Below are 26188 nucleotides of genomic sequence, written 5' to 3' on the forward strand. Positions count from 1 at the left end.
ATTAAAAAAAAATAAATATCTGCATTTGAGTGTTACTGAAAGTGTTAAGTCAGAAGAGTCCAGGCTTTCTTGTGGATTATTAGACTTTGTGTCACTGCAAATACTGCAGACTCAGCTACTCAGCCTGAGTAGAATATTGGGGTTTGAATGTTAAATGAAACCTACAGTTTATGTCCCATAGTCAGCTCCTACAACTGGCATATTTACCTCAGAGTTATTACTGTTAATGAAAACTATGCACATAACTTTTAAAATAACTGTTTAAGTCTACCTGTATAATATACTTGGGCTGCTACCTGAGGTCAGTGAACAAATATGGAACAATGTATACATTTTGCTTCTGTGCAACAAAATGCTAGCGATAAAATATTGATAACAGTTCAAATGGTAGAATCATTTAGGCTGGAAAAGACCTCTGAGAGCATGGAGTCCAACCATTAATCCAGCACCACCATGTTTACCACTAAACCATGTCTATAAGTGCCACATCTGCTTGCCTTTTGAATGCTTTCAAGGACAGTGGTCCCACCTGGGAAGCCTGTTCTAATGCTTAACCACCCTTTCAGTGAAGAAGTTTTTCCTAGTACCCAATCTAAAGTGCCTCTGTTGCAAATTGAGTTTATGTCATCTTCTCATATTGCTTGTTAACTTGTTAACCTCACCTTGCTCTATCCTCCTTTCAGGTAGTTGTAGAGAGCAATAAGGTCTCCCCTCAGCCTCCTTTTCTCCAGGCTGAACACCCCCAGCTCCCTCAGCTGCTCCTCATCAGATTTGTGCTCCAGACCCTTCACCAGCTTTGTTGCCCTTCTCAGGGCACGCTCCAGCACCTCAATGTCTTTCTTGTAGTGAGGGGCCCAAAACTCAACACAGAATTGGAGATGCAGCCTCAGCAGTGCCGAGTACAGAGGGACAATCACTGTCCTGGTCCTGCTGGCCCCACTATTGCTGATACAGGCCAGGATGCCACTGGCCTTCTTGGCCCCTGGGCACTGCTGGCTCGTGTTCAGCTGCTGTTGACCAGCACCCCCCGGGTGCTTTTCTGCTGGGCAGCTTTCCAGCCGCTCTTCCCCCAGCCTGTAGCCCTGCACAGGGTTGTTGTGACCCAAGGGCAGGACCCAGCACTTGGCCTTGTTGAACCTCCTACCATTGGCCTCTTCCCATTGATCCAGCCTGTCCGGATCCCTTTGTCGAGCCTTCTTGCCCACCAGCAGATGAAACATTCCCCCTGATCTTGGTGTGTCTGTAAAGTGACTGAGGGTGCCCTCGATTCCCTTGTCCAGATCATCAATAAAGATGTTAAACAGGACCGACCCCAACACTGATCCCTGGGGAACACCCCCGGTGACCAGGTGCCAGCTGGAAGTAACTCCATTCACCAACGCTCTGGGCCCGGCCATCCAGACAGTTTTTTAGCCAGTGAAGAGCACACCCAGCCAAGCCTTGAGCAGCCAGTTTCTCCAGGAGATGCTGGGGGAAACGGTGCCAACAGCTTTACTAAAGTCCAGGTAGACACATCCACAATGTTTCCCTCATCCACTTAGCAGGTCACTCTGTCACAGAAGGAGATCAGGTTGGTCAAACAGGATCTGCCTTTCACAAACCCAAGCTGGCTGAGTCTGATCCCCTGTTTGTCCTGCACATGCTGTGTGATGGCACTCCAGTTGATCTGCTCCATGACCTTCCCTGGCACCAAGGGAGAGTGTGGAGAAGACATCCTGTTGTTGCATACTGTTTGTGACGTAGGAAACAGGACTTGATGTAACAAAACAGTAACCAGACACCCTGGTTATTCTAAAATGTTTGTGTAATTGCATATTAGTGATTCTATTCCTCTTTCTTTTCCTCTTTGCTAGACACCAAGTTGGTCAGCCTAATGAACAAGGGAAAACTGGAAAGATTTTTTAATTTTTCATGCATCATAACTAACAACCAATTTTTTTGTTGGTTTTATGGCTAATCTATTTGTTTTTTTAAGTAACTGTTGAACCAGAGCAGTCTATTTCTAGGAAATTAGTGTATTTAGCATATTTCTATCCTATTGGTGTACTTCTTATTTTGTTTAAAAACAATAGATTTATGTACTCTTTGAATCATCTTTACTTAAATGCAGATAATAACCTTCTTTTCAGGCTTTTCTCTTAAATATTTAAGCCTCTATGGACTTTACTTTGAACTTGAGTAGCTTTAAGGAGAGAATAAATGTGATTCTAAAAAAAATATTATTTTTAATTATGGAGTTTTCCTTGGAGAGGATGACCCACATTTAAATCTAGAGTAAGGCTTGTCTGCGTTTGAGCTGTGAATATCAAATCACTAGGGTCAGGAATCTGATTTCATCTGCAGTTTTAAACATGCAATGCTTTTAATCCTCAGCTTTCCTTAAGGAAGAGTAAAGTTATAGGATGATGGTGATGATATATTCTTCAAGTAGGGTATCAAGTTGGTGTTTTGAGTGCTCTGGCAGATATACACCAAAGAACAAATTGTATTTGTAAATACAAATGAAGAAATCAGTTTCTCCTAGCAATGAATTCAGAGAAAATAGTTTTTATGACTGGGACAAATGTTACAAGTAGGAAGCATAGAACCAAGAGTTAGAGAGTTTTGCCTAAAATAGGTCAGGAACATATAAAGACTGTGAATAAGCATTAACTGAACAACTGCTATGTAAGTATGTGTAATTTATGTACTTCCTTTTCTGCCTTTCTCTCTTTGACCAATTAGTTAGGTTGATTAGGTTAACAAAGATAGGAAAATCTATTTCTTTATCTATTCTTGTATTTGTAGAAAGTAATGGTGGGGTTTTAGAGTATATAATTCAATAATATCCTACTTTCAAATATGCCATGCTCAGGCTGGCTGCAACTATTTTGGGTGGAGAGGTGGTGTAGTCTGTCTGTGCAAGCAGGAAGGTCATGCTGTGAACCTTTAAGGTTAATATTAAAAAGTATCTAAATGATACAGAGAAGTTATTTGATATGACAGCCAGAAAAAAAGGGGATTTGGAAATTGTATGTTTCACAGCACAACCAAAATTCAGTCTAGATTGCAAAGGAAACAAAGAGCGAAAATATGTATTTCCCTAAGGACATTTTCTAAGGATAGTAACAATATGTTATATAAACACTTATACACTAGTTAAAAACGTAAATCAGAGATGCATATGTATTGAATTAAGGCAATACTGTTGACATTTGCCTGGTATTTCCTGATTTTGATTGAGTTTTAAACTTTCCTTCTAATTAAATATAGTAGCATAAGTTCTTGTCTTGTACAGACAAGAAGAGTAATATACTGATTTGAACACCATGCTGTAGATGTTGTGGTGTCAAATTCTAGGTCTCAGTAGTTTTCCAACTGAATCTGTGTTCCAGAAGTGATTGATCTGCCTTGCTGCCATAATTCAGTCTGACTAGTTTCACACATGTGCTTTCAGTACGTAGTCCTCAGTTTTTTGAGTCTATCAGTTGAAAACTACCAAAGAGCTCAAGTTAACTGTGAGAAGTGTTAATCTGTGTGGACAAACACACAGGGCTTTTCAAATGGTGCTCTGTTTCTACACTGGGCAACACTATAACCTAGGTGTAAGCACCTGCCTGGGTCCAAACTTGGGGCTGTATAGCTTCTGTGATGTTAACTTTTATAAGTCAGGTTGGATGTGTTAATTTACCTCAGGGCTCAAGGTCTGTTGCATTTCTGAGATTGCCACGGTAGTTGTTTATCACAGAAAAACATGGTAGTTGACATAAGAGAAACCACGTTCCTGTGAGGGGAACAGGAAGCTGATCTTTCCCAGTCAATCCTTGAAGATCTGACTCTTGCCGTTGGTGGTGTCTCTTCTGTCCTGAAGTTCATAACCATTTTACACAAATTTGAAGCAACTGTGCAGTGCCTTTTAATTAATGGTCTTCATTGCACTGGTTTTGTTTTCTCCTCAGCCTGGGAGAGATGTGGAAAAACATCAAATGGAATGGTCTGATTTAGCCCAGTTGGGGTCAGAGGGTGGTGGTTTCCCTAGGTAGAGCTCCCTCCCTGTCACTTCCCAAAACAAAGTCACTCCTGTATCAACTATGAAAGGAAGAGCAGAGGAGTAGAAGGGAGTAGTTTCACATATAGGGTAGGAGCTGGAGGAAGATGTAAAAGCTGGTTAATCACTGTGGCCTTGCCCCACTTGCCTGCCCATTCAAGAGAAGTGAGAGAGAGCAGTTCAACAATCCATGTATCCTCAGAAGTTTGCCAACAAATGAGAGGCAAGAGTGTTAAATATCCCTGAAATGGAATTTTCACAGAATCCACAACTTAGCGATCAGAAAGAATTTGCAGTTTATAGCACTGACTTCTGCAGTTCAATTCACTGCTACTTTTTGGCTTTTTAATATGAATTTGAGAAGTGCAAACTGTTGCAGAATAGTTACTTACTTTTCTTGGTATGATTATAGCTATCTTTCAGTTGGAGAATGAAATTAGCTTCAAATAAATCTAGTTCTAATTTATAACTGTAAATCAGTAGTGATGTTTTGGTATCATGTTCCAGACAAACCAATTAAAATCTGATTAGATTCAGCATCTTACCTTCTTTCACAGTGTTGAGTACTGCTGCTTTCCTCTTCTTTTCTTCCTGAGGCCATGGCTGTAGTGAGCTTTGGCGAAATTCATTTATAGAAATTGCCCAGAAACTATAATCTAGGGTAAACTCCAGCAACTAAAAATAAACTGACCAGTGTGAGAGGTGTTTTTTTTGGTGCTTTTTTTCCCCAGCAAATATAAATACATAATCCTGCCTTGCAAGGAATGATTTAATACTACTGACATAAGCATTTTGCCACTTCAGAATTTTCAGAGAATCTCAATCTAGTTATTAGTCATTTTCTGTAGTGGTTTTGTCAGGTGGGATGCAGTTTTGAAAAGATCACTTTTAGTCTTCAAACTCTGAGTTCAGCACACTTGAGCATGCAATTGAGTTCCATTTAAATGACTAGGACTTGTGTCCATAACCATTATTATAAGATGCTACTGGGTAATATATTACTTGCTCAAACCTGCAAAAGAGAAGAGCACTCTTAATGTTGGCACAGTATGAGAAATGGTATATTACAGTGAGGTTCATTTATCATATTGGTGATGGCACTTTCTATAATTTCCAAAAGGCAGAATTTCTTTAATGCAGTGACTATCCTTGAGATGCAAATCGTGAAGGAGTGGGGGTTCTCGCATCATTTGCAGTTGAGTACTATGAAAAATGTGTGTTTTGCTGCAGGCCCCAGACTTTCCCAAAGTAAGCATGCACTTATAGCATGCATTCACTTGATGTATTGTGTAGCATCAGATTTTTTACGTAGACCTCTTTAGGGAGCATCAGCATTCTGGCCATCCAAAGTTCACCTAGGTGTATTCTCTCTTTAATCATGAGACACTGTGTGCCTGGGTTTGTTTTTTTTAAAAACAAAGAAACGTGAACACAATTTTTGCTATTTACAAGGTAATATTTGTAATTCACATTGGAAGTGTGGATTGGAACAGAACTGGTCTGGAAAGAAAAGGTGTCAATAGAGAATATAGGTAGGAAGTTGGTAACTTTTTATGTGTGTGTACGTTTGGGGGTTTTTTTAACTATACTGGTCTTGACTGAATATCTGTCAGTATCAGCAATATTTCACTGCCTTGGGCTTTTTTTTTTAATGTCCTTGTTTGGAAAACTTGCCTGGTAATGAGAAAGGGAGTACAGGAAGAATGAGACTGACATAAATGGTACATTTTCAAATGGCCACAAGTTATGAGAAGAAAAATCTGTGCATATGAGAAAAGGCTAACTTTAATTTTTAATTACCCCAGACTTTGTGGTTATATTTGGGAATTTGACAGGCAAGTTCAATGTTTATATGTTTAACTAGTTTAACTGGTGCTGCCCTTATTTTCAATTACATGTATACTATTTCATGATAATTAACAATTTTGAAATTTGGGATTCTTTTGGAAGTGCTCTGCTTGAGGTTGTCATCACGGATCTGTGTTTTATGAACGCACGAAAACTTCTCAGATTTCTCCCCCCCCCTTCATTTTTACTTGACAACTTAGACTGTTGGAAAACAGAACTGAAAATTGAGTTTAGTGTGGGCCATGTTCATGACATTTTCAGGGTAGTCCATTTAGGGCCCTAAATGCATATATTGATTCTGATTCTTCCAGGCATAATCTGCTGAGACACTAGATTTTTTTTTCTTTCCTTTTCGATTTTTCCTCCTTCATAGCCAAAATTCATGGTTGCCTTAAGCCATTCAAAACATCTGTTAGGTTGTCAGCCAGTTACCGTTCTCTGGTTTTTTTGCTACCACAGTGAACTTGTATACTGAAACTAAATCTCTACATTTTGGTATTTTTTGCATAGCCAAATTTTATCATATTTGGACATCATGTCCATTTGTAGAAGAGTCTGAATTTTTCCTTTGGGTTTTAGCATACTGATAGACCTGACTTAGTGAGTCATACTCAGGATAGTGCTGTGTTCCACAGTATGTGCATTTCGGGGAGGCAAAGTACCTCCTGTATTTGACTTAAAAATTAAAAGATCAGAATATCTGGGCATTAGAGCAAGATTGCTAGTAAAAGAATTTAGTTTGTCTGGTGTGGAAGGAAGGATGTTATTTAGACATTATCTGTAGTGATGAAATGTTTCTGAGGGAGGCAGTTGAAACTATATTATGAAGGAAGGCAAGGGAAACAAAAAACCCCTGATTTTTTTGTAAGCTATTTAAGGGTAGTGAAGGTAAGAGAAACAGTTTGTCAGCAACAGACCAATGTAAAAAACCTCTACAAAACCCAGACAAATTCAAAACTTATTTAGATAAGATCTCTATCTTATGATAAAATGTGCCAGGAAGCATGACAGAAAAGCTGGACAACGGAGAGGGAAGAAGAGGACAGCACTGCAGAGCAGTCAGTCAGCAGGATTAGCTGTGTAATAATATCTTGTTCATTATGACACCATCACAGGATGGTTTGGTGCAGTGAATGGTTTTTAATACCATACATTAATGTTTTCAAAATATCCATAACATGACACATTGCACTGAAGTGGATAAAAGAAGATTGTGCAGCCTGATGCTGTTAAATATTTCACATTTGCTTAGTCTACCTAGTATTTCATGAGACAAATAATAACCTTGCAAGGAGAAACACTCCTTATACGGATAAAGACTGATCATATGCTTTAATGTATCTTCATGCTTTTGGGCTCATCTTCTCCGGTGAATTTGGCATGGCTAAAGATTTTTAATGTATCAAGTAATTATGAAAAAAGTTGCCACCTGCAATCTGTGGAAGACTTACTGCCCTAAGCACTTCTTTACTGAAGTTTGTGGAAGTTATGAAATTCTTCTCCTGAAAATTTCATTCATTCACCTATGTACTGTAGAAGATTTGCAATTTCATGTTCTCTGTCAAACAGAAATACTTTTCAAACTGCATTTAAGAATCCAAATAGAGTGGTGTTTAAAGAGAGAATTAAATTAAAAACATTTATTCCCTTTCTTTGAGAATTGGTCTCCACATTAATGTATCACAGGCCAAACCTAATTACCTATTCAACCTATAGTTTATTTGATCTGCATGCCTGAGTGTCCTACAATCAAATTTACTGAAGAGCTTCTCACTTTTTTCTGCATTAAAACAATTGCCTTGAAGCAGCTAACAATTAAAAAATAAATGAGTTAACACTTTCTGCTAAGTGCTACCATTTAAGTTGTAATATGCAATTAAAAACTACATTTTAATTTCTGTTCAATTACATTGACTTAAATAGTAATTTTAGTGTTATATTTATGAACCATTTAATTGACATTTTTCTTCTGGCATGTGTGATGCAAAAGTAGATTTGATTTTGAGAATATGGTAAGAAATAACCTTTTCCCCCCCATGGTTTGCTGTAATGACAAGCAAAAAAAGACAGAATTACCTGTGTTTTGTGTAAATATGACAGAACAATTTAATTTCAAGAGCCATAAAAATATGTTGCAATTCAAATTATTTTTCATGTTTTTGAAAACTACCTACTTTGTAAGGAGGAATACTTAGATTGCTTTATGATAATGTAGGTGGTATTTGAAACACCCCCACATGTATTTGGTTGTATAAATAGCTATAGGTTAAAGAAAGCTTTGTATTAAATCTAGAATCAAAACCTGATTAAAACCTGAAGTGTGAAAACATGTATTGTAGAGCAGTGCCCTTTTTCAGATGTGTATTGCTAGAGACTAGCTAAAGCTAGTTTTGGCTTTAGCTCCTTTTAGAAAGAAAACAGTGTATGAGTTGATGCATTGCAAACAATTAATGTCTTTTTATGTTAATACTAGAGGGAACTTGCTGTGGAAGAAGGTCCTTATTAGAATGGATTAAGAGTTTCTTTCCTGTCTGAGCCCAAGTCCCTCCAGGTCCTTTTAGCATGCTGAAAATCACCTTTGAAGCATTGTCCAGATTAAACTTACAGTAAATGAATACCTGAGTGCTCACATCCCACTTCTGTGTGTGGAACTGTTCTGTTCATGTAACTGGCTGTAGGAGGATCCTGTGAACAGGATCAGAAAACCATTCATGATTAAGTAAATCTGTCTCTTTTTATATCACTTGCAGTTGATGAGCTTCCAGCTTACATATAAATTGAAAGTTTCACACACTTTATTTAATGCCATCCCAATTGTATTACCAGATTCATAAAGTTCTTAAGATGTGCCAATCTTTGCAAAGAACCAGAATTTTAAAATACCATTTCTTTTTCTGGTGTTCAATCCTGTATCTTAGGACTGGAGTGAACATTAGGACATCTAGTTGTGTTTCCTTCTGTTTAACAAGTTCAGGTATTGCAGTGATCTGTGCCTCGATTAGATGCTGAATATATCTCATTTTGGTGAGGACACAGAAAATTTTCTACCAAGAAGAGTTCTTAGTATCATTAAATTAAACTGCTGGAGAGGTCATCACAGAACAGCGTTGTGGTTTAGGAATAGTATTCCCCAATGTAGTGCTGACACTGAAACACTCCAAACCATGCGCTGCTTGATCACTCGTGAAATGTCACCCCTCGTACCCTAGGAAGGATGACCTCTGAAAACAAAACTCAAATTTACTAGAAGTGCAACAGCAGCTTATAGGAAGCTGTGCCTCTGTGTGTATGTTGTGACTGCACAGAGGAGTTACAGGATTTTGGATGCATTTCTACACTGAGTTTGATAGATACCTTTTTTTCCCTCAAACCATGTAGACTTTTAAGAAGTGTAACTTTGAAAAACATTTTTATCTTCATTAAAGATTTCCTAATCAATAAATGGCTTATACTTTCACCCAAATTTAACTGTTCTAACAGGGCTTTGTGGCTCAGGATACGAGAATGGGTACAGGTGTGAGCATCTCTCTGAACATGAGAGTGACAGACCACTGGCACAGGTTGCCCGGAGAGGTTTGTCTCCCTCCTTGGAGACAGATATTCAAAAACTGTCTGGTCATGGTCATTAAAAACTTAGCTAAGATTCTTAGCTCTGGGTGGCCCTGCTTGAGCCAAGTGTTGGACCAGGTGACCTCCAGACGTGCCTTCCAACCTCAGCCACCCTGTGATTCTGTATTGTATTAAGTGGTGTGCATTTACTCAATGACTTTAATCCTGTTCTCAAACAATGCTAGGGTGATACCAGTTTTAGTTGACTAAAAAAAATTATACAGAGAGAAACATCTTATTCATCAGATATGTTATGTCCTATACCTTCCTGATCAAGGAAAATGGAAATAGAAATGATTGTTCAAAACACCTCTCATTAAAGAAAACTATGAGTAGAAACTTCATTAGTTAATTAATTTAGGCTTCTGATACTATTTGAGGACTGTGTAGGGAGTAATTGTTCTTTAACTTTAAATGAGGACATTTACAATCTAGTAACAATCTTTTTTTCTTGGTTTTGTGTCCTTTTCATATATGCTCATTTTATTTGTGTTTTATGGAGTTGCCATTTTTATCTGTAATATCTTTGAACCTTTGTGATCGTGAAAGGGCTTCAGCATTTAAGTGAAGGCAACCCATATGTTCTACCATTTAAAAGAGGTGACAATAACATCTTTAGAACGTAAACATCCATGGAAGATTTTACTTTTTTATAAGCTAGTCAAAAACAGAAAAAATGTGAATAATTTTTTTCAGAAGTACCTAAATCACTGAGGGAGTAGCTTGTTATTAAAATTATCATTGGTTGGTGTAGGAAATTCAGCCAATTTGTTACATTATACCAATAGATACCAATTTTTTAATATTTATTTCTTCTGGAGGTAGATCTGCAGACTATTGTATTACTAGCAGAGTTTTACTTTAAATCTGGTATTTGTGCTGTTGTAACCAACAGCAGCAATTGTAGATGCGAGTAATCTTCTGTTCATGTCATTTTGAGTGGAGATCACCAAAGAACTCTTCCCCAAAACTTTTCCTAGCTACAAGCCTTTTATTTTGGTACTTCATAACTCTTTGGTGGGTTTACTGAGGCTGGCTGCCAGGCCCCTACCCAGCCACTGTTTCACTCCGTACTCTCAACTCTCTATATTTTATGAAGGAGAAAATAACATGAAAAAGCTGGTAGGTCGAGGTAAAGGCATGGAGATCAACTAATCAATTGCTGTCACAGACAAAACAGACTTGACTTGGGAAAAATTAATTTATTGCCAGATAAAATAGAGTTAGATCATGAGAAATAAAGATAAAACCTAGAAAGCCTCCCTCCCACTCCTATTGAAGGCTCAACTTTGCTCCTTTCCCAATTCCTCTACCTCCTCCCTACTCCCAGTGGCACAGAGGGTATGGGATATCAGGCATTTGGTCAGTCTGTAATAGTTCCTCACTGCCACTCATTCCTTCTCACACTTTCCCTGCTTGTGTGGGCCCTCCGCAGGCTGCAGTCCTTCAGGGTAAACCTGCTCCACTGTGGGTCCTCCATGCATTGTGGGTCCTCCATGCATTGTGGGTCCTCCATGCATTGTGGGTCCTCCATGCATTGTGGGTCCTCCATGCATTGTGGGTCCTCCATGCATTGTGGGTTCTCCATGCATTGTGGGTCCTCCATGCATTGTTGTTCCTTCAGGGCGTATCCACTTGCTCCAGCGTGGGGTTCTCCACAGGCTGCAGTGTGGATATCTGCTCCATGGAGTAGACTCCCAGGCTGCCAGGGAGTCTGTGCTGTGCTGCCTGGAGTACCTCCTCCCCCTCTTTCTCCCACCTTGGTATCTGCAGGGCTGTTTCTCACATTTTCCCCCAGACTGCTGTGCAGCACTTGGCCCTTTCTTCACTACATTCCCAGAGGTGCCTGGGAGCTTGGCTGATGGCTCCATTGTCTCCTGCAGTGGAGCTACTGGAGCCAGCCGTGTCCTCACTTCTTTCCACAGGGGCTACCTTGGCTACCAAAATGCTGCCCACAGTCAGCTGATAAAAAATGCTCACTTTTCTATATATTTCTAAATATATATTTAAAGATTTTTACAATTTAATACTCAAGTGTTTTCATTCTTTTTACCTTCCCTGTTTTTCCAAGGTGGTAAAGCTTTAACCGGATTATTATTTCATATCAATGGCTAGGCATTAACAAGTCATTATTTTAGAGCAATTTCAGCTCTATTGACAAGAAAATATTTTTATTAAAGTAATATAGGGATGTTTTTTGAGGTGTTCTTGTTCTGCAAAACTTGAAAACTATGGTTTAGCATTGCCTTCCTCTACACATTATTGATGATGTAGTTGGAGCACTTTTAAAGACAGTATTAAAAACAGCTCTGGGCTCTGAATTCTTGAAGTAGGAATAAATAATGAGTAGGAAGGGGGAGGAAAAAGCAGCTCTGAAAGGCTTTTTGTAATTTGGGGATTTACGTGAAAAAAAGATGTAAAATAGACATAAAGAAAATCTGTAGAAATGACTGAAGGGTTGGAAATGGTATCTTACTGATACTCAGAGAGTGACCTTCATGAGAGAAAATACTTGTTATTAAAGTTTTGCTTGGTCTGGGAGGAAGACACGGAAAATGTAAGGGTTAGAAGTGAAAGCCAGAGACGTTGGAATGAATGTAGTGTGGTAGCAATCATCTTGTGAGTATACAGCACATGTTGTACTTCATTTTTAAGTCACTGCTTGCCACCTTTTCTGTCAGATGACTGATTAATATTATTTTTTGAGTATCTGCAACTTTCTGAATATAGTCATAACTTTAAAAAATTGTCTTACTGTTTCATGTAGCTGGTTCTTAACTTGATTTATATTTAATTCTCCTTCTCCTTCCATGATTTTTGTCTGTTTGAACAGAAATTTTTCAGTCTTAAGGTATGGCTTATTTTAAATCTAGGAATAGCCTGGCAGCACCATGTAATGCTGCTGAAGGTGGTGGTGGGAGAATCTATTATTCACTTCATACTGAGGGTTAAGTAAGGGATACATATATATATATTTATATAGAGGCACATCTTAGGAATGAGGAAGTCCTTTTGGACCTGCATTATCTGTGAAATGTACTCATAAATAAGTATTTTAGTTGATGTTTCTGAATAGATTGCAAATGGTTTTGTTTTCCAAAAAAACATACAAGGCCTGTTATATTGATATTATATGGTTATGGACATATTTGCATTTTGGTTTCTAATATGCCTAAACTCTCAAAATAAACTTGGATTTTTTTTTTTATGTCTTTTTAATGCTTACAGATAACTTGTTGACATGCAGTTAGGATGGGCTAACATACTGCTTGAAGGTAAAAAAATTGTCAGAATTGTAAATAATCAATATAATAGCCAGTGGAAGAATCTCAAATATAACCATTTTACTGGAGTTAAGTTATTCTTGTCTCAGACTGAGAAGCGAGGGGGTGAGGGTAGTGAAGAGCTTCAGAAAGGGAAAGACTTGTGCACATCCAAAATAAGGTAAGCCCAAGAACAAAAAATCACTTCCCCCAAGGATTTTGTTGAAATATTGGATGATCAAAATATAAAGCAGTTTCAAGAAGATGCTAGGACCAAAAATCCCTTCACCTGTGTTTACTACAAGGAAGTTTATGGAGTTTTTGACATCATATATTGAAGACCACAAAGTGTTTTAGATTCCAACATTCATCTGAGGATGATAAATAACAAATTGCTTGGAACAATGGTCTTCACCGTTCGTTGACCTAAAAAGAACTCTAATATCAAACACATTTAATACTGCTGTTAATATTTTAGCAATTACTTTAATGAGCCTTGAAATGAAAGATAGAAATAGGATACCAATTTTTGAGCTTCCTTGAGGATTCTGGGAAGTACAGGCTGGTTGGTATGAATTCCATACTGGGTAATTTTTTAAGTTATTAAATGAATGGTACTATTAGAAGAACCAATTAAAAAATAATAGTTAGAAGTCAGTGGGAATTTAAAGAAAAGTTATGCCTTACTATTAGAGCTTTACAATGTATTTGGATTTTATAAAACTTTTGACAGGTTCTGTCAGCAAGATTTCTATAGAGACAAAGTAATGTTAAGATGGAAGATCTTTAGAGTAATGCTTGTCAAGAATAGGAAACATACATTTTGGTTATTGCAAAATGTCACTAGAAGAGTATCATGTATGTCTGCAAGGAACTGGTACCTACTGGAAATGGTCTATAGTGCAGTGAATTGCAAGGGATAACACGGAATTATTCAAGGAAGCACTAATTGAAATGTCTGTGGAATTCCCACTCTCAAACAGGCAAGGTCTAGAAAAATCTCTCCAAGGAGTTCTGTCTTTTCCTACTGCAGAAAAATTGTCCTTAGCTGTGTGTTTAGAACGTAAAGAAATGACATGGCTTACTAGTAGTGGGGTTTTGTTTTTTATTTTTGGTGGGTGTTTTGCCTTCTCCCTCCTATATTATTTCTGGAGCTGTAGAGCAGGGCAGAACTATGGGATAGAGAAATAAAAAGGCAGCAGGCTATGGTAAGAAGTGAGAAACTTCTGAATGTGCGTAGAAAGGCAGTTTATGATGTTGATTAAGAGCAAATATGGGATGAGGAGAGCGGACAACTTCATCATTGGCTTTGTAACAGAAATGGATTCAACTTCACACTTAGGAGAAATCCCTAGTCTGGGCTGGGAGCAGCTGTGAGGGAAAGAATCTCTCTGTCCTAAAACATTTGCTGCTGGATGTGGTAGAAGACCTGATACTGAGGCGGATGAAACTTCCCACTTCTGTTCTTAGATTCTCATTCTTCTCTAAGAGCTGTTATCTACTTATGTATATTGTTTAATATTTTAATGCTTTAAATGGCAAAGACATTCCTGTCTGAGGAATGGTATAAACAAAAAATGATTATGGTTAGGTTATTATTTTGACAACTTTATAAGAGAGGACAATTACTTGTATCTTCATATTTACATACAGTTGCTTTGAAAAATTCTAAAATATTTTTCTTTTAAACCTGTGTTTATGTATTGTTTAATATTAAATTATTCAAGTTGCTGGGACCAGAATATATGCAACCGAGAGTTCAAAGAAAATTTAAGGATTAAATAATTCAATTAACTGTTTCTTTTCTTGGGTGTCTGAGAATTGGAATGGGAAATGTTGGTTTCTGTGTATTTATTGTCAGTGGAACTCGTGGACCTTTACAGGCCTGTACATCTAACATCTCTTTAGAGAAAACTAACAAAAAACTGATATAAAGAGTAGAAATTGTGAGCACCAGGTAAATATGACCTGCATGGAGTCCTGAACACTGCTTCTACAATGGGAAGACCTGCCTTAAACCCTCTGGGCTTCATAGAAAAATTAAAAAAATATGCAGGGAGAAGGTGATCTCATTGGTAAACCAATGAAATGTTAGAAGTTGTTAAGAAAAGAATAGAGAGCCAAGTGGAAGAGTTCTTATTCCACTGTATAATTTAAGATTAATCCTGCTCTGTGCAGTCTGGTATGTCATTTCAGAGCGGTGGGTGATGATGGAAAAAGGCATCATTATGCATTACATGGCTTTTACATGAGAAACAGCTGAGTAGATTAGGACTCTTTAGCTGGGAAGAAGACAACTTACAGGAGAATACTATGGAGGGATATTTTGAACAAAGTTGTAAGTGACATGGAAGTCAGGACATGGAGACTGTCTGAATGTGATTCTGTCAAAGCCAAGAGGCAGGTGTCATTAAAGCTAGCAGGAACCAGGTTCAAAGCACAAAATAAGCAGGTGCCTTGTATAATGAGTAGCAGATGTGTGCAACTCCTCATGAACATGAAGTTGCAAATCCAGAAAGTTTACGTAGTTTCACAAGAGACTGGAAAAATCTTTGAAAGACAGATTCATTGAGATAGATAAATTTAAATAGATAAAATATATCAGTCTAGAGAAATTGCCTATTGCCTGAGCTGAAAATAATTGGTGTCCAGGAAAATATTAGGGGAAGCATAGGTAACCTATATGCTTGCCTTTGTCTTACTCTTGTATGTGCATATGGTCCCTGTTATTTCAGAGCAGGATGGGACTGTTTATGATAAACATAACCTTTCTTGTTATCACAAAGTTTGCTGCTGCTGCACTCCCTGAGCACAAATGATGAGCTTACTGGCCTGCTTTGGCCATTGCTCTGAGACAGCTTAGCTGTCCTTGTTTTTGTTGGCTTACTTAATAAAAACAGTGCTAGTGGAAGTTGGATTAAGTAAGAGCTTTGAAGGACCAAAGGGTTATATGAACATGTGGCTTTGAATATAAGTTCGGATCATTAATATCCTTTAGCAGATCTTGAGAGCTTCACAAGAGATCTTTAGAACTGTGGCAGACCCCTTGTGTTCAGCAACAGCTGGATCCCAGTGCCAAATGGGACTTGATAAAACAAGACTTGATAAAACAAGACTGACTTCAGAATTCTTATAGGTAAACCAAGAAACTGTAAGAATATAGAAGAATATTGTAATAAAAATACATTATGAGCAAGAAATTGCATCAGGAAAACTTTTACATTCTGTTCCTTAGTTACTGCATAGAAGCACCACCATCTTGTAGGTTAAATATTTCCTGTTTCGCAAAATTGTCCAGGGTTTTACTAGGACCCTTGGTCTAGAAATATTTGGACAGGTATTTCTAAATAGATGCTGCCTCATGTTTTATTTGCAAGATCGTGGACTAGATGTGCTCAAATCAGTGAACCACCAAAATTAGATGAAGTGTAGCATACAGTTCTAGCTAGATTGAAACTTTAGCCAAACTTCCCTACAAAAGTGATTTTAATTGAATCTTCAGTATACTGATGACAGGAAGAAATGACCTAAAGCTAAAACTTAGTTTAAAAAAATGAAATTATCTCATATTGTCAAGGCACTGTAAATGACTCTAAAAGTTTCCTTATAAACTCTCAAATACCAATCACTTTCCAATTTTATCAATAAAAGTATATATATAATATATAGTTTTATACTTATTAATGTTAACAGATCTAAACAAGTCAGACTTTTCTTGACAAGAAATGCTTTGTTATCTAAAAAATTGTTTTTAATGTAATTGAAATTAATGTCGTTCATATTTTAAAAAATCCTAATAGTGTAAAATTGTCATGCTGAATGAAGTGGGATGGAATTGCTAAGTGCAGATGCACGTGTAAGAGTGATGCTAAACAATAAACCACGTTGATGTTTCTTTCCTATAGAAAGGTGCATAGTGGTTTGCGTGAACTAATCCTTCAGCATTGCCAGCTATGCACACTAAACCGTGTTAAAGGATTATTACTTATGGGAATGGTATGAAACTTTTATATCTACACTTGTAGCTTATTTTCATTTTAAAGACTGTAGACCATAACTCTGTACTTTTAATTTTATATTCAGTATGGGGAGTTAATCCCAGAGTGGGGCTTTTTTGATGCAAAATCTGAATGCTTGTATAGTAACAACAGCTGTCCCCTCACCATGTGGTGTCTTCCATTGCTTTACTGTAGAGATGAATTTTGGCCCAGTGTTTCAGTAATATTGGACACACATGGTTTTAGGTGACAAAGCAGTATGTTTATGCATTCATTTGACTCTCACAGTTACAGTTGGCTACAGATTAGAACAGGGAGAATACATTCACACCATGACCACCCTCATAGCTGCTTGTAGTAGTTGGATCACAGTAGGTGCTGTTGCATCTAAAGACACAATTAACTGTTGCTGAGGAATTGCAAATTCACAAAAGCTCTTTTACAGCTTTTGCTGTTGGGATTTTGTTTTCTAAAAGCTTTTTCAAAGATTTTCCAAATTTATAAATGTTTTATGTCTTCACATTCTAAAATTATTGTCAGCTTGAAATAAGATTAAGAAGTTGATATTTTAATGTAGCTAGTGAATTGTTGTGCTGTGAATTAGCTGTGTAATTAACTACAGATATGCAGAATGATTGTAGTTTTTGTCCATTATTTAGGAAGATAACCTTAGGAGTTCTGTAATATTTACAAATGGGTAGTAAAATTGTGAGCACAAAATTGTGAGCTTACAAAAAAAGTCTGAAAATAAAACTTACCAGAAAGCTTCCAACATATGTATATCACTGAAAAGATCATCTTGATTTCCATGTGTAATTGCTTAGATATGCTTTGGATATGGTAAGAGAATGCACTTAAAAAAAAAAAAGGAGAAAAAACTCCCCCAAAGCAACAACCCCTCCCATGTTATAGTACAAATTAAATAGAAAATTACAGTAAACTGCATATTAAGGCTAATTATGAGGTATGAAATTTGACTAATTTTTAAACAAAAGGCTTTTAACCAAAACTCATAGAAGAATTCATTATTTAAATTACAGTGATAAAATTATTATAAGTAGAACATTAAGTACTGCAAATCCTTCTTTTAAAAATAATATAAAATATCTACATGGAGTATAATATAATAAACGTATGGAGTATATAAACTTGTTTAAAATAGTAAAATTAATGAGGTTATTGTGCAATTGGAAGATTTTCTGTGTATTTATCATTTCTTATGGAGGCTGGAGTGTAATTGTATAATGCATGTAATGAATGTGCAAGATTTCTCACATACACATTGTTTAAGCATCTTATGTTTGAAGCATCATAGATAATTAATTTTATTCTTATATTAAAAACTATGAATGTTTGAGGCTTTCAGCATTTAATAAAGGACTACATGGATCCAAACCAGGACGATTGATAAAATCCTTGCTACTATTGGCTATTATTTACTGTCTTTTAAGTGGCAGGTTGTATTTATGCCAATTTATCTGCTTCAGGGAACACTCTTGATAGCAGAACAAAGTGAATAAAAGTAGTTTGCTTTGCAAATGAATGCAAATGGTGAAGCCTTTCGGGAAGCCCTTTAACAGGAGCAATGCACTTTGATTATGAGTGAAGCTGCCATTTGGACATGGTGAAAAGAGCACGCTTGAACCATTGATTGAGGGAGACAGTAAAAAGTCAGGAAGGGCCCCGTTAAGCTTGCAGTGCGGCAGGCGGATGTCAGTGTGGTTAGAGCACAGTGGGAGAATGACAGGCAGGATTAGTGTCAGGGAGAAGCTTTGCTGTAGTTGTGGAGATGGTCCCTGGGGTCACTCACCTCTGACTGTTGTTCTGTGCTGATGGCTCTGTAATGCAAACCGCTTGATATGTGCCTGTTCATTATCGGAAATAGTGATTAGAAGAGGTATGTCATAAAGAGTTCCTTAAAAATAAATAAAATGGCAAACTAGTGATGGTAATGAAGATTTGGCTCTGTGGTCGTTGCCAAAGATGCTGCAAATGTCAAAGACGGTTACTGCGTCTTGCCTTCTGAGGCAAGCACGATTTCATGCCTTAAACTGCTCTAATTGTGTATTCCTTGCTTTGTTCACTTTTATTTGGCCGTTATGAAGACAGTTATTGTTAACAGATTGGCATGTAGTTAGAGCAAAACATTTTTATATCTGTTGGTTATTGGTTGGTAGGAGCATCCGGTTTGGTTTTGTGGCATAACTGCATTTTAAGGACGGGGGTGGGTTGTTTTTAATAGTCTTAATGCAATTTAAGAATCAACAGATTTCATTCCTGGATCATGCCAGAGTTCTAAAACACTGGATGATAACACTGACAAAAAGCTAAGATGACTGTTCTGTTTTATTTAGAGGCTTTTTTAGTATGTAAAAATTGAGATATTTTATCTTTGCTGAAAAAAATATTACATATCCAATTAAATGCCTAAAACTTTATGTCTTAAACTGTGATTTAATCATGGAATCATGGAATCTCATAGGTTAGAAAAGACCTTTAGGATCATTGAATCCAGCCATTAACCCAGCACTGCCAAGTCCTCTGCTAAACCATGTCCCTGAGTGTTACATCCGGATGTCTTTTAAATACCTCCAGGGATGGTGATTCCACCACTTCCCTAGGCGGCCTGTTCCAGTGTTTGAAAACCCATTTATGAAGAAACTTTTCCTAATATCTAATGTAAAACCCCCCTGGTACAACTTGAGGCCATTTCCTCTGATTTTATACTTTGTTACCTGGGAGAAGAGACCAACCCCCACCTCACCACAACCTCCTACCTCAAGTAGTTGTAGAGAGCAATAAGGTCTCCCCTCAGCCTCCTTTTCTCCAGGCTGAACAACCCGCAGCTCCCTCAGCTGCTTCTCATCAGATTTGTGCTCCAGACCCTTCACCAGCTTTGTTGCCCTTCTCAGGACACGCTCCAGCACCTCAATGTCTTTCTTGTAGTGAGGGGCCCAAAACTCAACACAGAATTGGAGATGCAGCCTCAGCAGTGCCGAGTACAGAGGGACAATCACTGTCCTGGTCCTGCTGGCCCCACTATTGCTGATACAGGCCAGGATGCCACTGGCCTTCTTGGCCCCTGGGCACTGCTGGCTCGTGTTCAGCTGCTGTTGACCAGCACCCCCCGGGTGCTTTTCTGCTGGGCAGCTTTCCAGCCGCTCTTCCCCCAGCCTGTAGAGTTGCACAGGGTTGTTGTGACCCAAGGGCAGGACCCAGCACTTGGCCTTGTTGAACCTGCTACCATTGGCCTCTTCCCATTGATCCAGCCTGTCCGGATCCCTTTGTCGAGCCTTCTTGCCCACCAGCAGATGAAACATTCCCCCTGATCTTGGTGTGTCTGTAAAGTGACTGAGGGTGCCCTCGATTCCCTTGTCCAGATCATCAATAAAGATGTTAAACAGGACCGACCCCAACACTGATCCCTGGGGAACACCCCCGGTGACCAGGTGCCAGCTGGAAGTAACTCCATTCACCAACGCTCTGGGCCCGGCCATCCAGACAGTTTTTTAGCCAGTGAAGAGCACACCCAGCCAAGCCTTGAGCAGCCAGTTTCTCCAGGAGATGCTGGGGGAAACGGTGCCAACAGCTTTACTAAAGTCCAGGTAGACACATCCACAATGTTTCCCTCATCCACTTAGCAGGTCACTGTGTCACAAAAGGAGATCAGGTTGGTCAAGCAGGACTTGCCTTTCACAAACCCAAGCTGGCTGAGTCTGATCCCCTGTTTGTCCTGCACGTGCTGTGTGATGGCACTCCAGTTGATCTGCTCCATGACCTTCCCTGGCACCCAGGTCAGACTGACAGGCCTGGGGTTCCCTGGATCTTCCTCCTGGCCTTTCCTGTAGATGAGCATCACATTTCGTAACCCTCTGTCCGCTGGGACCTCTGCAGTGAGCCAGGGCTGCTGGTAAAATGGTTGAAGGAACCTCTGCAGTGAGGACTTCCTCCCGCTCCCTTATACCCTTGGATGGATCCCGTCCAGCCCCATGGGCTTGTGTGTGTCTGAGTGGTGCAGCAGGTCACTGGCCATTTTCCTTTGGATTATGGAGTCTTCACTGCACTCTGTGTTTTTGTATTCCAGCTTAGAGAAATTAAATGTGTTAGTCTACATACTACACACAATGCATTTTTTGAGTGTTCAGGATTTTCAGCAGAGGGAGAAGGTACACAGTTGTTTTGTTTTGGGTTTGTTTGGTTTTTTTACAATATTAGATTAATTTGTTTAAAGAGATTTTTTTTTTTCAGTATATTACCTTGCAAATATTTGTCCAATATCCCAGTGTAATGAATGTTTTACAAATGTTTTTCAGGCACCTGAATGGACAGAGGAGGACCTAAGCCAGCTGACAAGAAGTATGGTTAAGTTCCCAGGGGGGACCCCCGGTCGATGGGAAAAGATTGCTCACGAATTGGGTCGATCAGTGGCAGATGTGAGTTCACTCAGATTTGCATTGTGTAGAGGATGACAAACCAGAACAAGACAGGCAGTGTAGAAGGCAGACATATATGGGGGCCGACATTGTCTTTTGAGAGAAGCTACAATCCTTTTAGGACCTGGAAGTGAACCATTAACTAACTATGCAAGAAGCAGATGTCAGCCAGTCTCTCCCTCCACAATTAACAGCTGTAACTGATCAGCTGGATGGGGGATTCTGGTGCTTACAAACTTCAGCTACTGCAACCCAGTAACAGAAAACAATATGCTGCAGGTTTTGTAGCAACCTCCTTTCACTGCAAGTGAATGTTTGTGTGACTTGGTTAAAGATTACATTTCTGTTTCAAGCCAGTCCTTAAAAAATGCATATGAGCTCATGGTGTTTAGACAGGTGGTTTCCATTAATTAAACTGAAATATCTTTGCAAATTTTAAAACGGGTAATACATAGGATACTATTTCACTGCCTTTTTCAGGATTATGGCATGCTTAATAATTATATCATGTAAAAATGATTAATGTCCTTGTTAATTCATATTTTATAGTATTGTACCAGATATCAAAGCAAGCTTGTACTTATGGATTTTAAGTGTTATGATCTTAAAACCCTTAGGGGCTAGGCTGTAAAAGATTTTTCCTTTCCAAGCAATAGATCACAAGAACATGATGTAGTGTCTGCTGAGGACCATTTGAAAGCCCTTTCAGCTGACCCTATTTTATAGCCTCTGTAGGGGTTAATGAGAATAATGTTTAAATCTGTTGATGTACATTTTGAGATTAGATGTTCTTTATTATATTTCAGAAACTATCTTAAATAATGGGAAACAAAGTCACTGGCTAGAGTGACATGTAACCTCTTACAACCTCCTGGGAAATTTGTGTACTTAAATTTTTTTTTCCTTATTGGTATAATTACAAAAAGATATTTTTAGAAGTTACTTTTAAAGTTTTAATGCATCTATACAGTTCTGTTACATATACCAAAAAGTAAGCCATTTGCATTCTAATTTTAGAACAACATGTTATTTGCAAAAAAAGTGTATGTAAGCAAGAAGTTACTAACCTGCTAATGCAATGAAATTAAGGGTTTTAAGGTTTATTCTGATTAGTATTGTTTATTATATTTCTTGAAGTATTCATACTACTGAACTGGAATGATTCTATTTAAAAGATGCAACATTTCACTGAGCAGATATTAACAGCAAAAATATTTTATATGTGTTGGTAGTGTACAGTGTGCATGAGAAAGATCTTTTGGGATTGGTTTGGAAAATCTGGTTAATTACCTTGATACAGATAATACAGACATGTGGAATGGTTCCACATATACCCATCACAAAACTAATGCTGTCTTAGCATTGCCTTTTGCACCCATTGTCAGCTTTATTCCTTGACTTGGGTGTAAAAACACTCTTTATTAAGAATCCTTTGCATAATATATTTGGCCACCATAGTTGCAAACATCCAGTACTGGCAAGAAAAAACAAAGCTCACTTGCTTCTTCAGGTAGGTGAGAGGTCTTCAACAACATGTTCTTTTCTTTCAGTGAGTTGGAAAGAGAAATGAAAGAGATGTGATTGTCCTAAGAGTTGTCATTTTCTTGTATGAAAAAAGGAATTTTCAAGGATTTTTCTGTGTAGAGAAAGGTCTGAGTGTAGTCCTTTTTACTTTCAGTGACCTCCAACTATATGATTAATGTGTTCTCCACACAAGTTTTTACTTCTCTAAAATTTCCGACTGCTGATAATGCAAGGTCAGCTTTCCAACACAAACTGCATTAGAGTTTCTGCTATATTTATCATCACATAGCACAGAGTTGCAGCCATTAGGTATTAAGAGGAAACAGAAACAAAAGCTTCATGAAAACATTTTGGATCTCAGACTGTTACTGCATCAATACTAGAAACGTTGAAACTGCAAACTACTTCAGATATATCCATTCAGCTGTTGAACAAGATGTACAATTTATCCTTTTTATTTGTTGAAGGTGACATAGAATAGCATCTAAATTAGCAGCAAGGATTCTTATTTGTTTGGGCATTACCAGAGTTGAATAAGAAATGTTATGTTAAAGCTGCAGGAAAAATTTCTGGGTTTGTTAAACTTTGAGCACAGTAAAAGAGGTGTTTGCATGTGCAGGCAGCATTTGCTGCCCAAACAACTGCTCACAGTTTCCTTTGGGAGCAGTGCAAGGAGATAAGTTTTGGTGTACAAGGCGCTGTTTTGAAATAGTTTGTGCAGCAGAGTTTGGGAATCCTTTGCCTACAGCTGATTTAACAAGAGTCAAGCCAGAGAGAATTTGAAGTATGTATTATCTAGCAAATGCACTAGATCCTAAAAAAGAAAAACATTCCAGGGCAAATTTGAATTTGTTTTTCCGACATTTGCTAATACAGAAAATACTTTTTAAAAGAATTGAGATCACTTTCTTCTCGTTTCTTCTCCTGTAAAGCATCAAGAGCAGTAAGGGTTGGTTTTCCTTTCACACTTAGAGAACTATAATAGAAAGGACTGAGAAGGTACAATGTGCTTGTTTCCATGTGATTTTAAGCATTCAAAGCCTTTTTAACAGTAGATTAGCTAAACAGGTGTTAATAAAAACAGCTCAAAGTAATCCAGTCCAAAATAATGTCTCCATTGTTGCTTCTATCTCAAAGCTTTCTTCTCCAGCAAAATAAAGGTTAGAAAAATATCTCAATACTTTCTGAAGAATAAGCAGAAACCATTCATATATACTAGAAGAGAATCAGTGAAATTCACTCCCTCTAACCACCTCAAAGAAATTCTATTTTAAATTGTCTTAAACTCCTTCTTTTTCTGAAGAAGTAAATTCCTGTGTCCAACTACATTCATTCCCACTGGCAATTTTTAAGCAGTGTGAAGTGACTTGAGGAGAGTGTTCTTTTCTGAACTTTTCAACTTCATGGTGTTGTTTTAACTTACTACATCCTTAGTTTGTGACTAGTTTTCAGTATTGCGCTTAAACATGTCATTTGATAGAAGGAGTCCAGATGAGAATAAAGAGAATAATAGGTTCCTAAAATGCTACCTACAAGGAAAGATTGTGAAGGAATTAATGTTATTGAACTGAAAAAATATGAACTGAGGATGTAAGTATTCAACTACATGAAAAGTATAATGAGGAAGGGTCTTGTGCACTGTGTTACTTTTGGAGGGCAAAATTTTATCACAGGCTTCAGAGTTAGAAACTGAGGGGCAAAGAATTACAGTGGAGATGATAAAGCAGTGGAATAGGCTGCTATGGAGTCTCTGTATTTGCAGGTCTTAAAGAACAGGTTACACAAACATCTGCAAGAAACAACATCAGTGTAGTGGTTCTGCCTGAGGTTAGGTCCTTCTCTTCATATGATCTGTGATTACACTAGCAAGTGCAAGCTATCTGGGAGGAAAGGGGGAGGAAACAAACTCTCCCCTACAATTGGAAGCATGTGTGAACTCACTTTTCAAAATGTAAAATTAAAGCCAGATAGTCACCATAGTTGGTTTGTAATCCCTGCATATAACTTAGCTTGACTTCTGAAATTCAGTAATTCCTAATAAAGTGTTCCTTCATGTTTTTTTTCTTTTCTACTAGTATTCAAATTGGCATTTTGTAGACATTTAAGTTTGCTAACTGTTATTTCCCAAAATACAGCCCAAATAAGGATTACTGTAAGGCCCATTATATGGGTATGTGTACAAGATTCCCCATCCAAACCTGTACCTCCACATGACGTGATGCAAGCTGCTGGGAAAGTGCCAGCCAAAATCCAGCAACTAACAAATGTCCACACTGCAGTGCCCCTGAGCTCATTCAGCTCTACTGTTTCTATTTATGCTGCCTCATGTGATACCAGCATAAATATCTTTGCCACATATTCCTGTGCTCCTCAGTTCAGAGAGGTTAAGCTTGCAACCATGGTACAGACATACTGTAAGAAGGGTTATTACTTTAACTGCTGTCATGTTAAATATAGGATATGTTTATCTTGTCTCTCTTCAGGAAGACATCTTTTAACAACCAATGAATAATCAACCCAAAATAGATGAGGTTAAGTTGTGCTCATTTTATCAGTATGTTTAATTATTTAAATTATTTAAATTGCTAATTGTCATTTTAATATGTGCATATTGGGAATTTAGCAACCTTTTCCCATAAAGATGGTTTTCAGCTGTCTTAGTACAATGAAATCTTATTGCTTTCACTACTGAAAGCTTCTACGGCTTTTTAGGAAATTTTTATTGCAATTGGCTGGTGCTATAAATTAGGTTTTCAAGTATTTTGATTATGAAAGGGAAATGGAGTTCAGTTAACTCTAATCAGGATTCCTGCCTGCTGACCTGGTTACCTGTACCACTGCTCTCTGTCATCCTCCAAACATCTGTTCTTTGACCCATTTTCCTTGCTGAATTTGTTGCTCCAGGGTTAGTTCTCATTCCTATCCGCCAATACTTAAGGAAATAATTGACCTTTTAAAACAAAATAAAAAAGTTATGTTTGAATTTCCTAAGCACTGTGAACACTCTACAACATAGTATAAATAATGAATGGAGTTGCAATACTACTATTTCTGCTAAAATTATATTGTTTGGTTTGACAAATGCTAAGCCTTATAAAGATTTATAATAATGATTGTCAGCTTTTACTGAATTCAAAAATTGAGAAAAAGCACTTAGATGTGAATTATAGAAGTATATTGTATTTGACAATACCAACCTTTATAGATAAAAAAGTTAAAAAAAAATATTTGCTGAAAGGCATAAATTAATTTCAGTAACTACAAAGGACGTTCAAATTGTAAAAATAACAGAGGAAGTAAAAGCTGTCTGGCATGCCAAACAGACTTTAATGTGATTATTAGGTACAGGTTTTTTAAATTAAAGGCACAGAGATCTCAGATTTCATACTTGTGAAGTAATATCATTCACTTGTCTTACAGGATTTAAACTGATTCTGTTTGCTCCTGCAGTCACTAATCTCATGCATTTGTGTTGCAAAAACAGAC

At 37.8% G+C, this 26188-nt stretch overlaps 1 protein-coding gene across 3 annotated transcripts in view; it reads left to right on the forward strand.

Annotated features, from left to right (window-relative positions):
• Window positions 1–26188, forward strand: part of DNAJC1 (DnaJ heat shock protein family (Hsp40) member C1) — a 113993-nt gene that overhangs the window by 72170 nt on the left and 15635 nt on the right. For all 3 annotated transcript variants that reach the window (XR_005566191.1, XM_039388509.1, XM_027744718.2), the window contains exon 9: window positions 21059–21178. Coding sequence is in view for 2 of the 3 variants with exons in the window: in XM_039388509.1 (XP_039244443.1) it covers window positions 21059–21178 (120 nt within the window). In the remaining variant the exon portion in view is untranslated. The remainder of the gene's footprint in view (window positions 1–21058; window positions 21179–26188) is intronic.

This window comes from Pipra filicauda, unplaced genomic scaffold (assembly GCF_003945595.2).
Source record: "Pipra filicauda isolate LSUMZ 115617 unplaced genomic scaffold, ASM394559v2 scaffold65_size3143899_pilon, whole genome shotgun sequence".
Classification (NCBI taxonomy): Eukaryota; Metazoa; Chordata; class Aves; order Passeriformes; family Pipridae; genus Pipra; species Pipra filicauda.